The sequence below is a fragment of the Malaclemys terrapin genome, chromosome 5, assembly GCF_027887155.1.
Source record: "Malaclemys terrapin pileata isolate rMalTer1 chromosome 5, rMalTer1.hap1, whole genome shotgun sequence".
NCBI lineage: Eukaryota > Metazoa > Chordata > Testudines > Emydidae > Malaclemys > Malaclemys terrapin.
Genome location: NC_071509.1, coordinates 114910463 through 114925396, shown reverse-complemented (window position 1 = coordinate 114925396; position 14934 = coordinate 114910463). Strand labels below are relative to the sequence as shown.

General features: G+C 41.5%; 1 protein-coding gene across 2 annotated transcripts in view; it reads right to left on the bottom strand.

The window, feature by feature from the left end:
- The window catches only part of EGF (epidermal growth factor), a 102916-nt gene that overhangs the window by 24610 nt on the left and 63372 nt on the right, over window positions 1-14934 (bottom strand). The window contains exons 14-18 of one of the 2 annotated variants that reach the window (XM_054030391.1): window positions 10724-10947; window positions 7127-7294; window positions 6035-6184; window positions 4177-4335; window positions 3219-3335 (exon numbers count right to left, since the gene is read on the bottom strand). In XM_054030391.1, the coding sequence (XP_053886366.1) occupies window positions 3219-3335; window positions 4177-4335; window positions 6035-6184; window positions 7127-7294; window positions 10724-10947 (818 nt within the window). The remainder of the gene's footprint in view (window positions 1-3218; window positions 3336-4176; window positions 4336-6034; window positions 6185-7126; window positions 7295-10723; window positions 10948-14934) is intronic. The other variant, XM_054030392.1, reaches the window with a different exon arrangement.

Sequence of the window (14934 nt, the reverse complement as noted above, 5' to 3'; positions counted from 1 at the left end):
TCCCTGCAGGGAGCAGGCTGGGCACAGCCTGGCTGGGAGTGGGGGGCACAGCCTGGCTGGGAGTGAGGAGCCCAGGAAGGCGCAGCTGGGCTGAAAGCAGGGAGCCTGAGAGCAGACGGGATCCGAGCGGGGAGTACGCAGCCTGTCCGGTAACGGGGAGCCCGGGGCAGCTGGGCTCTAGCTGGAGCTCCCCACCCACCCCATGGCTTTCTTGTCAATTTCACGGCTTCAGCATTGATGAAAGTAGACAAGAATGACGGTCAACAGCTGATGTAAGTAACACAGTGTCTACGCAGACATTGCATCACCCTGATCTACCCCGACATAAGCCTATGCCTCCAGTGGAGGTGGAATTATGATGTCGGTTTAATAGGGCAGGACCAAGCAGGGCCAGCTCTAGGCACCAGCGTTCCAAGCATGTGCTTGGAGTGGCACTTTTCAAGGGGCAGCACTCCAGGTTTTTGTTTTGTTTTTTTGCTTGGGGCAGCAAAAAACCTGGAGCCGGCCCTGGGACCAAGGCTGTAGTGTGTAAACTGACATATTTAGGTCGATGTAAGCTGCCTTACGTCAACCTAGGGTGACCAGATGTCCCGATTTTATAGGGACAGTCCTGATTTTGGGGTCTTTTTCTTATATAGGCTCCTATTACCCCCCACCCCCATCCCGATTTTTCACACTTGCTCTCTGGTCACCTTAACCTAACTCTGTAGTATAGACCAATCCTTTTGCTTCTAAAATACTGGGAAGAGTGAGCAGAGGGTGTGAGGTGTCCTTATTTCCAGCCATAAATTGAGGCTGGGATTTTCAAAAGAGCCTAAGTAAGTTAGCCACCTAACTCCCATTCAACTGGATGCCTAATTCCCGTAGGCTTACTTGAAAATACCCAGCTTATTTATTGATTGATCTTTATTTAAAAGAAAAAGAACTTCAGCCAAAAGGGCACCATGATCGAAAGCTCTGGATGCCCATGTCATGTGATCAGTATGATTTAAATCCCACCACCACACATTCCCACAAGGCACCCTCAAACACATTAGCTGTCCCCCAAAGCCCACTCAAACAGATGGGCTTTGCAGAGTATGTGCAAGGCTATTTTGGCCTGGCGGTGGGTGAGCATTCTAAAGGAAAGGTGGAGAATGCTCTGCCAGCAGCACCTCTCTTATATACCATGGGGCATCAAGCTTGAGCACCCCCTGCTGATCTCAGTTGTGGCACAAAATTTCTTTAAAAACATACTTGACTGAGTAAATTTATATTTGTGCCAAAAAAGGACTGTAAGTAGAACCAGGCACGATAATGTATTTATCTTTGAAATTGCAATGTTCAGCTTCAAGGCTGTCCCATGAGGGTGCACCATACACACACACACTCTCTCTCTCTTTCTCTCTCTCCCCCACACTTGGCCTCCCCTCTGATCTGCAATGCCTGGCTTTCCATTTAATTTAAGTGACAAATTCCCTGAATCATGAGTATATAACCTAATCTCAAAACTGCCTCCTTTCTTGCTCTCCAGAAGCACGATATGAAGTGGAATGTAAACTTTGAAAAGAGGAACAAGGAGAAAAGTAAGAGAAAGTAAAAACAATAGCTCAATGAAACAAGTAATATCTATTCTCCCTCCCAATTATTATTATTTAAATAATGCTGCAAGTGTCCTTGGTGTTTTACAGTCAAATGATTGCCTGTGCTTTATTTCTAAGGTCTACCTTGTCTTTACCTTTGTGGTAAGATAAAGTGCTTTTATTTATTGTTTATGCAAGAGCACAAATGGGCTAAGAGCACTGTGCTATAGCTGGTCTCATCACAAGAGTACCCAAGAGCACATTCTAATACCAGAAAGAGACAGACAGAGGAACTCACATAATTATACAATATAAACATTGCATTAGACTCATTAAACCTTAAGAGAATCCACAATTCTAAATTATACATCAACTATACTATCTATGTGCCTTGAGCTTTTTGTAATTAGATGCATTTTATAAATAAATATATTATATTTGTGTTTCTATTGCCCCCATAATTTGTATTTGTTATCTCTGCTCTCTACTGAATAGAATGTCTGACGTATCATAGGTACACAGAATTGCAATAATAGTGAGAACAATCTACAGTTGTTTTGTCAGGAACAATGGCCAGTTCCAGGTGCTTCAGAGGGAGGTACAAACAAAATCATACTGAACAACTGATATGCCTTGAGAAGAAGTGTCGTCCCAAACCCAGTAGTTGGCTTATGTTGGGAAGCATGAGGATTTATGTCTGATGATTATTTTTTTTTAACCCTGCTGATGTTGTGTGGATGTTCTTTATTTAAATACATAAAGTGTTTTTTATTACCGCCAAGCCCTTGGCCTCAACAACATACTGTGGCAATGAGTTCCCTAGGATAGTTATGTGTTGGGTAACAAAGTATTTCCTCTTATCAATTTTGTTGTCTTCCAATTTCATTAGATGTGTCCTTGTTCTAGCATTAGGTGAAAAGGCAAGTAGGACTGCCCCATTTACCTTCTCTGTAGTGTTAATTATTTATAAACCTCTACAATATCCACTCTTATTGGCCTCATCTCTAATTACATAGTCTTAATCTGTCGCTCCTGCTAATCTTTTACACCTGTTAAAGTGTGCATATTTAGTGGTTGGAGCCTGCAGAAACTATAAACGCTAATGCTACTACATGAGCATGAATGTTCAGTGGGTTCTATTTGCTTTCACATTCCACACTTAGTTCAAGGGGAACTCTCTTCTCATCTGATAACGCTGCCACTTACACTCTTGAGCTATCTCTTTCACAATGTTCTAGGAGAGTCACAGGGCCATTTGTGAGAAGAGCTTCTTCGGTATTCTGCTGCATCCTCCATTGCTAAGGGCATTGTAGCACATCATTTCTCTCCCTCCTCCTACAACAGACTCAATTCATCGCTGGTATAATATTTATGAATTAAGAGAACTAAAGTCATACGGCGAATTTGTCATACTCGTCGATAATAATAGGATTCACACTCATGATTCAAGGGGAAATAATGGATGTAATAATTAACCATTCCATTTCATGGTCTCTGTTCATTATCCTTTTCAATGGAAATGATGTGTCTAAACACAGCGGTCTTGTCGACCTTCCTGGGATGGCTCATGCTGTGGATATGTCAATGCAACAAAAGACAGATGGCTTTTTCAATTCTATAGTTTTCTGGAACATTTGATTTAATTCTTGCCCTTACCATAGCATGATTTACCCTCCCTGGTAAATCCTTTCAAACACTGACACACAGCACCATCTTCCAGGAGAACACACTGGGCGTTGACATTGCATTCTAACACAGCACAGTCATCTCGATCTGTAGCACAAACAAAATCAAAGTCCACCACACTGACTAGTTCAGTTAGGCAAAGGAGCAAATGGATTTTTAACACAAAAGCATGGACAGCCAAAGTTTTAAAACATGGCCCCCTAGGGTTAACAATGACCAGCTAACACAATTTTAAACACAACTAACTAACCACTTATTTTCCCAGTGTAAGCTGGGTGAACAACTGATTTGGCTGAATCCCAAAATTGTGTAAAATTTTGGTGAATCAAAAAAATCCATTTTGAGTTGAGCTAACATGGTTGTGTTTTTTTTACCCAAAATTAATTTTTCCAGGCAGGAGACCAGACCTCTTTTATAACCATTAGCCCAGTGGCTAGAGCACTCTCCTGGGACATGGGAGACGCAAGTTCAATTCCCCCCTGTGCCTGATGAGAAGAAAGGCTTTGACCTCACAGTGGCAGTTCATAAACTACAGATTTTTAAAGTATAAATGTTCATAGCAATTAACTTGAGATAAAAGTGTCTAGGCAAGAAAAGCCGTTAATCCCTTTTTGGTTTTTCTGATCCAGTTCTTTGTGATTTACAGTTTTCTTGTTAAGCAAAAACCTTCTGTCCATATTTAATCCAGGCCCCTCTGGATCTCACCTTTGGGTGGTTCTGACTGGACTTTCCAATTTCACATCATCCACACCTAAACCTTGATGTTTGTTTCTTCTCCCTGGTGGTTTTTACAGATTGATCCCTCCTTCCTCTAAGCTCCACCACTCATCTCTGACCCAGTTGAATAAACCAATTTGTATCCAGCTCAGAATTTCACTTTCAGTACAACAGACGTGACCCATGTGAACCACAAAATTGTAGATCTTACCAGATACCATGATTTCAGCCATCAACAAGTGTTGAGTCTGTAGCTCCTCCCCATTGTTAGTATCCCCATATGTCCCACTATTTAGTGGACTTTGGTATAAGGTTTCCAGTGTTGCTGTTTTATTCTGTGGTGCTGCCTTCTTGTGTATAGAGATACCCCCTGAAAATATTGAAGAAAGTAGAACAGATGGTTGAAGTCTACTGACTCAAAGTTCTGATTTTTAGTCATACATAAATGAGTAATTCACAAGTCACAGAATCTGTGGCTTTCTGTTTAAAACAAAAGTCAGATTGTTCTCATTCTGGCCTCTCCCCCAGGCCTAAAATCCAATCAGTGGTTGGTTTTCTCAAATACAATGGGAAGGAATTAAATTAATTCCCAGATTTCACTTGAAAACATTGGATGTACGTACCTCAAGGTCTATGTGTCAAGGTCTAATACCATAGAGGACAGATTCATATGTTACTGCCCCAGTGGTCATCCACTGAGGTGTAAAAGAGTGTGATTTTTTTAAACTTTTTAAAATTCCTAAAGACGGTACAGCAATTCCCCTCAAAGGCACAGCAATTCACCTTCACAAGATACTGGCATGTTCAGGTGAGCCTGACTGTATAAGCCAGTATGTTATAGGGAATGAGAGAAGAGAGTTGATGCTTTTTTTCAGTCTGGGGGTACCATATCAGAACACAGAATCATAAAAATTAAAGGTGTGAAGAACCTTTGATACATCCTGAGGGGGACAGTAAAGAATTGTAGCCTACAGTATATTGACTAGCACTTTGTCAGATGCTTAGCTACACCACTCTCCCCTGTAATATAATCACTCGAATGAATGTGAATCGTTGTGCCCCTACAGGATAGATCATGTCAGATTTGCGTAAGTTTTTAGCAACTGAGTTAGTGGAGCGGATTCTTTAAGTTCACTGAGGAAAGGCCTTAATTTTCAGAGACAATTGTTGTGAATTCTAGCCCCTTATGTTGAAATATGTTGTTAAATACAGGTCCTTCCTACCCTTAATAGAAACATGTTGCACACATCCAGGCTCTGACACAGACACAGCTAACATGATTCAGTGCAACCACACAGCAGCATTTTTTCCAGCTCAACTGTGTGCCAACCATATTGGCTTGTCCACACTTAGCACAATGCATGACCAGTGTGTATGAATGCACTCCTGGAAAATATAAGCAGTTTTCCCAAATGCCTCAGCTATTGATGCCAGGGGCGGAGCACAGTTGGTGTTTTTCCACCTGGTGCAATGCACTTTGGTAAGTTGTCAAGGTACCTTGGGAAATTTTGCCCTGCAGAACCAAGTTAGAGCCTGACAATCATGTAATAGTCCTGCTCACATATGAAGTCAAAACACAGCACATCTACATGGTTAGGAATTGTGTGTAAATTATTTTGCATGCAGACATGAACTATTTGCAGAATCAAACGGGTTACAAATTCAGTGAGAATCTGTAGTGCAGACACCATTTAAGTAACACTTTTCTAGAGCTCTCTGTTGGTGGATCTCAGTGTACTGTACAAAGGTGGGCAACTATTATTATCCATATATTACAGATGGGGAAATGGAGGCACAGAGGTTAAATTACATCCACATTCATACAGCAGGTGAGTGGCAGAGAGATGCTGATTTGACTTCCACTCCAAACCCAGAGGGGAAGGAGAGAGAGAGAAGAAAGGCAGGGGAGTGACACAGTAAGAAAATGCCTATCAAAGGGAAATAAATGCTGTTTTCAAATGTCTACAAGGCTATCACAAATTGTGAAGAGTAAGAAAAATACATTACAATATTATTTGACAGTATCCTTTGAAGACAAGTTTCTTTTCATGACTAAAAGAATATGATACCTGCTGCTGTCTCAGGAATATTCAGAGCCTGACAGGTTTTTCCATTTTGGGTTTTCATAAAGCCTTTGTGACATGAGCAATGGGCAACTCCAAATCTGTCTTCACAGATCTGATCACAGCCTCCATTCTCATGAAGGCAGGGATCTGCCCCTAGTGGAGAGACATATATGCACCTTAGCAGGATGCAGCCATACATTCTGAGAATCCTCAACTATTAATTATCTTATCTTGTTGGCAGGGCAGGTATGAAGCAGTTAAGAAATTAAAAACTGACAGAGAAGAGACTGCACTTTTTTTGTTAAAATGGGACATGTACAATAAAGTCTATGTGTTACTGTGGGACAGTAAAGCAGAATTGCATGCTTTCCATCATACACAGATATACTTACAGATATTATACATGCTTTTTATTATTGAACACCTGGAGCCCTAATGTCCTCTATAAGGCTTACTTCTGTGCAGGGGATAGTAAACACTGGGTCAAACTGTGACTGCCTTATTTACACAAGTAGTCTTATTGAAATCAATAGGACAACTCACTTTAGTAAGGTAGATGCAATATGAAGTTGCCTGCAAGCTTTTCCCATGGGATGGAGTTTGTCCCTTGCAGAAAAATCAAGTTGTTTGGCCCTCAAACCAAAGAATCTTTGAGATTCCACAGATGCCTTTTTGGTGTTACTAATCACTATTATTTGTATAAGGAGAAGGATGCTACACAAAGGCGATAGATGGATATCAAGAGTGTGGTCTCAAGGCAACAGGTTAGTGCTACAGAAAGTATCATATTCTTAGCTTGAAGCACATGGCTTTAGAGACGCAAGATCTATTAGCATTAATGGGGGAGCTGCATGTCCAAAGTCTACACACCCAGCTGAGAACAAACCCACTAATGCCCATGAGTTTCAGAGGGAGGATACAACAGCAACAGTTTTCTCATGATTCTAATGAAAGCCAGTCTGACTGTGCATGTGGAGCCTTTTGAAAATTCTGTTTCAGAGATGAACATTCCATCCTCTAAATGTCTATTTACCAATAGCAGTGAACATAAAAAGGAGCCCGTAAGGGAATGACTGCTTGACTTTTGCAGTATACCTGGTTTCGCCAAAGGATGAACTACAATCACTGATGAGGGTCTCAGCATGCTGCCTCGGAGACGTACCCTGTTTTGGCCGGTCTTCTTGTCCACCCTTGTTAATGAAGGCTTAGCCCAGTCAGAGAACCAAATGTGATCCTCAAATACTGCTACATCAAATGGATGGCCTAGAAAGCAATTATACTCTTCAATTCCAGTTCATGTTCAAGTTACACAAGTCAGCACATAACCAAAATAAGTATCCACACCCGTCTTTCTAGAAACACAGCAATACTGTAGAGATACCCATACTTTTATGCATCTATGATGGAACAAATCAGGGCCCATGAATGGTTGTCACTGTGTTCATGAGCAGTGGCACCCTGCTCTTCCTACTCCAAAAGCATAGGCCCTTGCCTCTCAAGATTCTCTTTTAGCTGTTACCAATGCAAAGTTGTGATACAGCTGATTCAATTTTGATTCCATCCTATAAGGGACAGTGCTGTGCACGTGTGTGTACATGCACAAGCCAGTATACTACACCATTCACCTATGCGGCTTAGAATTAACCCTTACATTTTCAAAATAGTGCACAGAGTAGCAGTTTTTCCCTTGGTAACTAAAGCCCTGCATGGATACAAAATTTATATTTGCAAATGCGAATATCTGCAGATATAAATCATTATTCGCGGAGCTGCAGGGCTCTACTGGGAACTGCAGCAGCAAAAGCAGCAGCCTGTCAGGCCACCACTCCCAGGAACCAGTGCCCCGCACCTACAGCTCCTCTGGGATATCTGTATCGCCCCCACCCCCTCTCAATGCACTAGCACGACCAGAGACAGCTGCAGGTGAGCCTGGTGCCTGCCCCAGTGGGCAGGGTTGGGGGCAGAGCTGGGGGCAGTACAGCCACACCAGAGGAGCTGCCGGCACAAGGCACTGGCTCCCACGAGCGGCGGCACAACAGGCTACCGCTTTCATTGTTACGGTTCCCAGCAGAGCCCTGCAGCTTTGCGGATACCAATTTATATCTGCAGATTTGGACACTTATTCCAGGATAAATGTGTCTTTCTTTCAGTTTAGCTTAACCCCCTTCCCAACTAAGGGGGTTTAGCTAAACTAAAAAAAAGCCACTTTTATACCAGAATTAGTATGTCTACACAGGGGGTTTTACCGGTATAACCATATTGGTTTCAATTCACACTTCAATTTATATCGAAGAAATGTTCCTACGTGGACAAGGCTGTTTACTTTTTCTTAAACGTACGGGATTTAGGAATCCTTTTCTATCCCATGAGCATATATCCTCAAGTCCTACTCCCTTGGCTTGATTCTCTTCTTACTTCAATTCATGACATTTAAGTTTGAGTAACTAGCCAACATCCTGGATAATGTCTTCATCCAAATATTGAATCATTATTTTATTACACATAACCTGCACCCTGGTTGAGACCACAATCCTCCCATTCCACTGTGGACATCAGTAATTTAGCCTTCACAGTTTCACTTATACTTAACCACAACTTAAAAATCAAAAATAAAGTGGAAAATGATCCATTAAAAATAAGAAAAAAGGATCCATCCTACAATAATCAGTATGTACCATTACTATGCATCTCCAAACACAATAGGGACATATAAACAAATAAAGGCCTTTACCCCTAGAACAGGTGCTTACATCTTTGTTTTTACTCACACTACAAAACAGTCAGAATGATGGAACAAATCTAGGAAAACCTAATCTGCCTTGCACGCAGCTGTCACCGGATGCCGGTACATTCTACTCATTATTCACATATGAGCTGTAACTACAGCGACACTAGATGGCACCCGTGCAATAAGAATGCATACTTACCCAAAGTATGTATAAGTATTTAGATACCATTGGGAAGATTTGCAGTTATATTTGTCCAGGGTGCAATGTATTAATCTTAAAATGTTCATGGGTCCAGCTGAGTGTTTATCAAAGTATGTGATTTAAAAATAATATACAATTATATACATACAATACTTCACACAAACTATCTGAGACCACACATTTTAAGACAGAGACAATTAAAAAACAAACAAAAACCCTATATAAACCAGACAGAGAGAGAGGGAGGGAGAGAGAGAGAAAAAATAAAATTTTAGACAACCCTCCCCTGGTCCCATTTTTAAGCCATAAAACACCAAGAGTGAAACACTTGCTCTACTGAAGTCAAGGGCAAAATTCCCATTGACTTCAACAGGACCAGGATGTCACTCTGTATCTCTTTTCCCCTTCCAATGCATAGGTCTGATGCTCACCAACCTAAACACAATCTTATGTCTGATGTCACCTCTCTGTCTCCCAATACACACACCATAGTCTCAGATCCATCTCTTTTCCTCCACTCTCCTCTGATGTTCCTTTCTCTTGTCCTCTCTTTTGCTTCCCTCCCCGAGAGATGCTACCCCTTTGACAGCCACTGGAGAACAAAGTGAAACTTACAACAGGTTGTCAGGTTTTTCTTTGCAGCTCAGCCTGCCTGACTCAGATGCAAAGTGGAGTTTACCACAGTTTGTACTTTTCATTGTCAAATCTATCACAGAGGGGACAAAGAGGAATGACAGGCCAGAGTAGCACTGGGCGGGGAGGGGAAAGGAATGCCAGAAGGGCACTCCCTTCTGCCCTATTGGTACCCAAGGGACTGGAGAGTCCTCCCCTCTTTGCAGGCAGCCCTGCAAACCAGTAATGGGGAATCTGGCATAGAAGAGGCAACACAAGCCACACCAGGGGAAAAAAGCAGCCAAGTACTATGAGATGGCTGCCTAATGTGGTCTCTGGCAGAACAACACTACCACAATACTGTGACAGTGTGGTCATTATACATGAAGGTCTATTTGAACCCAGACGGCAGTCCTCTATTGATCCATGACCTGCCTTTTGGGCAACACTGCTGTAGACTAACTACACAGTTACAAAATATATGTTGTCAACAATGTGACAGCGTCCAAGGGCAATCACTGCTCTATATACACACACAAACAAACACTAAAATGTGGTTTATTCTAAATGTGTTAGACTATCAGTTATCCTCTGCTGAGGCTTCTGTTCTAGCTTACAAGGTGATCCTCTCATGTCTCAAATCACAGCAAGGCTGAGCAGTAATAGCCACCAGCATCTTGCAAAGATTATCTTTCCATTGCCTGCAGTGCATGTATTATGTATTTAGAGACATCTGCAAGTTGAAGACTGTATAGACATAGTCCTTGATACAAAGAGCTTAAAATCTAAAGGCCTGTTTTCTCCTCTCACGTACACAGGTGTAATTCCATTGATGTATGTATGCTGTGAAGCAATGACTCAAGGAACCAACGTATCATTTTCTTAATGGGATAGATTTTCTAGGGAAGGCAGCACAGAACTCTGTGCAATAGATTTGGGTTGGTCTCTTACAACTAGAGGGTGATTAATAAGGGTTATCTCTGGTACAGGTGTTGCTGAATATACTAAATTCTGCATTGACTTACCTACTACAATCCCATTAACCTCAACTGAGCTACACAGAATGTAAAACAGTGAAGAATCTGGCCCATAATTAACATACACACAGAGACATATACATAACAAGTAATCATCAACCCCAAAACCTCACCTACATCATTCTGTGTAAGTATTCGGCGTTTAGAACCATCCAGATTTGCAGTTTCAATAACAGACTTTTTAGCATCACACCAGTACAACTTGTCAGCTAAGCAGTCGACAGTAATTCCACTGGGCCAAACCAGGTCAGTGCTAGCTATAACCAGACGATCAATGCCTTGTAGGGAAGCACTTTCGATCCGTGGGTTGACCCCCAAGTCAGTCCAGAATAATCTCCTTTAGTGAGAAAAACACAAAGGAGTCAGTAAGCAAATATGTTTTCCGTTCACATTTATCTTGTTTTGGGGAATTCTTTCATGACAGACTGACTGTAGCAAGTCAGGCACATGGCAGACAATACATAAGGCACCTATCCTGCAAACAAATACTTAGAATACTGATCTTTTAAAAATTGTTTTAAGATCCCAGATCATTACATTAAATATATGTGTGGTTGTGAACATAATTCTGTTTTTGCAGTTTAAAATAAAATCTTTGAAAAACCATTACCTTGATCTGCTTCTTACCGAGTTTAGGGTTCTGCGTTTCCCTTGCAACAGATTATAAAACACCCTACACCAATGGAGGGATTGCTGCTTTAGGCACTGTGATAGGAACAGCTGTTACAGGGCACACATGGAATCCTGAATGCACATCTCAGTAAGCAAGTCAGCAAGGAAATTATTTTCTTCTATTTTGTTTTATATATTAAAAGAAACCAATAATGAGCCCTGGGCCAAATTTTTCAAACTAACTAAAGATTCTTGATGCTCAATTTATGGGTGCCCAACTGAGATGATATAAAGAAGCCTGATTTTCAGAGGTTGAGGGCTCAACATTTTCTGAAAATCAGACCCCTTTAAAGTGACTCAAGTTGGGCACTTAAAAATTAAGGCATGCAGAATCACTAATCATTTTCAGGCCTCAGATTTTCCCTGGTGTAATCCCAGTGACTTCAGTGGAGTTACATCAAGGATGAATTTGGCCAAGTTATCTGCCTTTGTTAAATGTACTCATATAGGCCCCAAATCCTACAAGCAGTTCCTCTGACATCAAAGGACTGCTAATGGAGAGTATCATCTGTCCCACAATGTTCTTGATACTCTTGTTTGACTTTGAATTTCATCTTTAATACTGACCTTTACCATCATGGAAACTATCATAGTTCTTTGTTGTTTCTTTAGCCTTTAACTTCTCAACAGGAAAACTTTCACTAGGCTCTAATTCCAGACCCCACCATACCTGCCCCTCCCCAATACATCTTTTGCTTCAACTTTGAACAGTGATTCATCAGTTACTGTTTCAAAAATAATCATCTTGTCAACAGTAATCAAAAGTCGCCTGGACTTCTGCCTGCTTTTTCTGGAACAAGACCATAAAACTTCCACATCCTGTGATACACTATACATAGGTCAATCTTACTTTCAACTTGAGATTTTGCTTTATTGCTATTGATAACTTATGACTAGCTTGCCAAACTCAGGTGTTCCTAAGTGTTTTCCCTAGAGACCTTCTGTGTTCCATACCCTTGTTCCATCTTAACTTTCAAATATTCCAAAATTTTTTATTTCCTGGATGGAGTTAACAAGGTCCACCTACTCTTTTCACTTAGCGGTAATTATAGTACACTTTCCTGCAGGATAAACAGACCTGACATCAAAATGATCAGAAAAAACCTGCATCACTAATTCAGGTTTTAGAAACCATCCTGTTACAGACAGGGTGAAATCCTGGCCCATATGAAGTCCATGGGAGTTTTGCCATTAACTTCAATGAGGCCAGGATTTCACCAATAACCCTAATCTATCACTTGGTGGTTCTAATGTCCCTATCAACATACTATGTATGCACCAGCAGATATGTACCGTATTTTCCGGCGTATAAGACGACTGGGCGTATAAGACGACCCCCAACTTTTCCAGTTAAAATATAGAGTTTGGGATATACTCGCCGTATAAGACTACCCCTCTTCCAACGCACACCAAAAAAAAATTAAAAAAACATCAGATTTGATTTCAATATGGTAATTTTAATTCAAATGCTTATGACATGCAGGTACTTAGCAGGAAAACTGTCACTTATAAACATAAGGCTGTTTGTCATCAAACATGTAAACATAAAACAGTGCAAGTGGATTAAACTTTTCCTAATTCACTCTAAAGCTGAAAGGAAGGATAAGACAATAAACCCATGGGAGCTGCCATGCTGTTTGTTTTCTAAGCTGTCAACCAAACTGGAACTGATGATGATAGGAGGAAGATAACAAACAAGAGAGAGAGAGCAAGTGCCGGGCAAGTCCCTGGCGAGTTAGCAATGCCCATCATAACTGCAAGCTACGGTATTTTTACAGGTTTTGCTGGCGTGACAGTTTCCCTTTAAAAGCCTTCAAAATCCTCCTTTTCGTCATCTGATATCATAAGTACATCAATGACATCTTGTGATACATTTGTAAGGCAGTCATTGTATGGATCGAATTCCGTATCAGATGGTGTGGTCTCAGCTTCGGCTTCCTCTTCATCTTGCCACAAGTAGTCATCCTCCATACCATCTAATGAATTTGATATGCCACACTTCTTGAAAGACTTGATTACTGTTTCTGCATCAATATCATTCCAGGCTTTTATGACAAACTTGCACAAAACATCCAACTGTGGAGCACGCATGTTTCCTCCTTTTGTGAATGACTTTTCGCCACTAACCATCCATTCATTCCACTGTTCTTGAATGCGATCTTTAAATGGCTTGTTTAGGCACACATCCAGTGGCTGTACCAACGATGTCAATCCTGCAGGAATAACTGCCGCATCTGTGTTTAGTCTTGCAAGCATTTGCTTGGTGCTGGGAGTTAAATGAGCCCTGAACATATCCCACACCAGTAGACTACATTTTTGAATAAGTCCACCTGGTCGCCTGCTCCATACATTATCAAGCCATAGCTTTACCCCTTCTTCATCCATCCAGCCTTTTTCATTCACATGTACAAAACAACCAACAGGGAACTTGAATTTCGGCATTGTTTTTCTTTTAAAAATAATCATTGGTCTCAGTTTGGCGCCATCAGCTGTGCATCCTAGTACCACTGTAAAACTGGACTTCTCATGTCCTGTTGTTTTAATTAAAATTGTTTTTTCACCTTTTTGATGGACAGTTTTATTTCCAACCATATCAAAATTCATTGGAGTTTCATCCATATTTCCAATACTACTTAACGCATAGCCATGTTTAGTGCGCTGTTGTATTACGTATCGATGGAAACTATTTACTTTGCTATCAAGATCTGCAGGTAATTTTGGGGCAATTTTCATCTTTTGCCTCAGTACCATATTATGCCTTCCCATGAATCTAGTACACCAGGATACAGTGGCCTTAAATCTGTTGCTGTGATCTGGGTTAGATTTGGCCCACTGAAGTGCAAACAAATGTATTTTATTTCATGTCACTACATAACCGTTTTGGCGATGCTCATTCACCATGTCTGCTACATGTTTTTCGAGTTCTGGCCAATGTGGAGTGCCTCTTCTTAATGCACACTTACCCCTTGGCATACTCTTTAATGCTTTTTCATTTGCTTTCCAGTCCCGAACCATCTTTTCTGTTACTCCATATTGTCTTGCAGCAGCGCAGTTATTATGTTCCATGGCAAAGTTTACAACTTTAAGTTTGAAACTGGCTTCATATTTCTTTCTTCTTGCTGGTGGAGCCATGATGGGGTTTTGACTGTTGGACATTTGTATACTGTACTGTATGTACTGGTGCTATACTGTATGAACAGGTACAGATAGTGGTGCTGTACTGTATGTGGTACCCAGTATACAACAACCAGCCAATCACGGCAAGCGATGTACCTTACCGGCGATTGGCTGGTTGTTGTATACAAAGCCTGCTTGGATTGGTCAGCTCTCCCTGCCTGCCCAGCCCTCCCTGTCTCCAAGACTATCAGAGCGGTAGCGCAAACACGCCTCTTTCACCCGTCTGGCCCGCCCTTGTATCCTATTACCTCCTTCTCTGCCTCTCAGATCTCGCACATGCGCGCCTGCGCCGCTTCACTGCAGTCCTCAGGAGCGAGATCTGAGAGGCAGAGAAGGAAGTACGGTAATAGGATACAAGGGCGGGCCAGACGGGTGAAAGAGGCGTGTTTTTCTGGGCACAGCGCCGCTCTCTCTCTTTTTTCCATACCCTGGGCGTCCCGGACGCCTGCAGCTTGCTCCGCCCTTCACTTACACC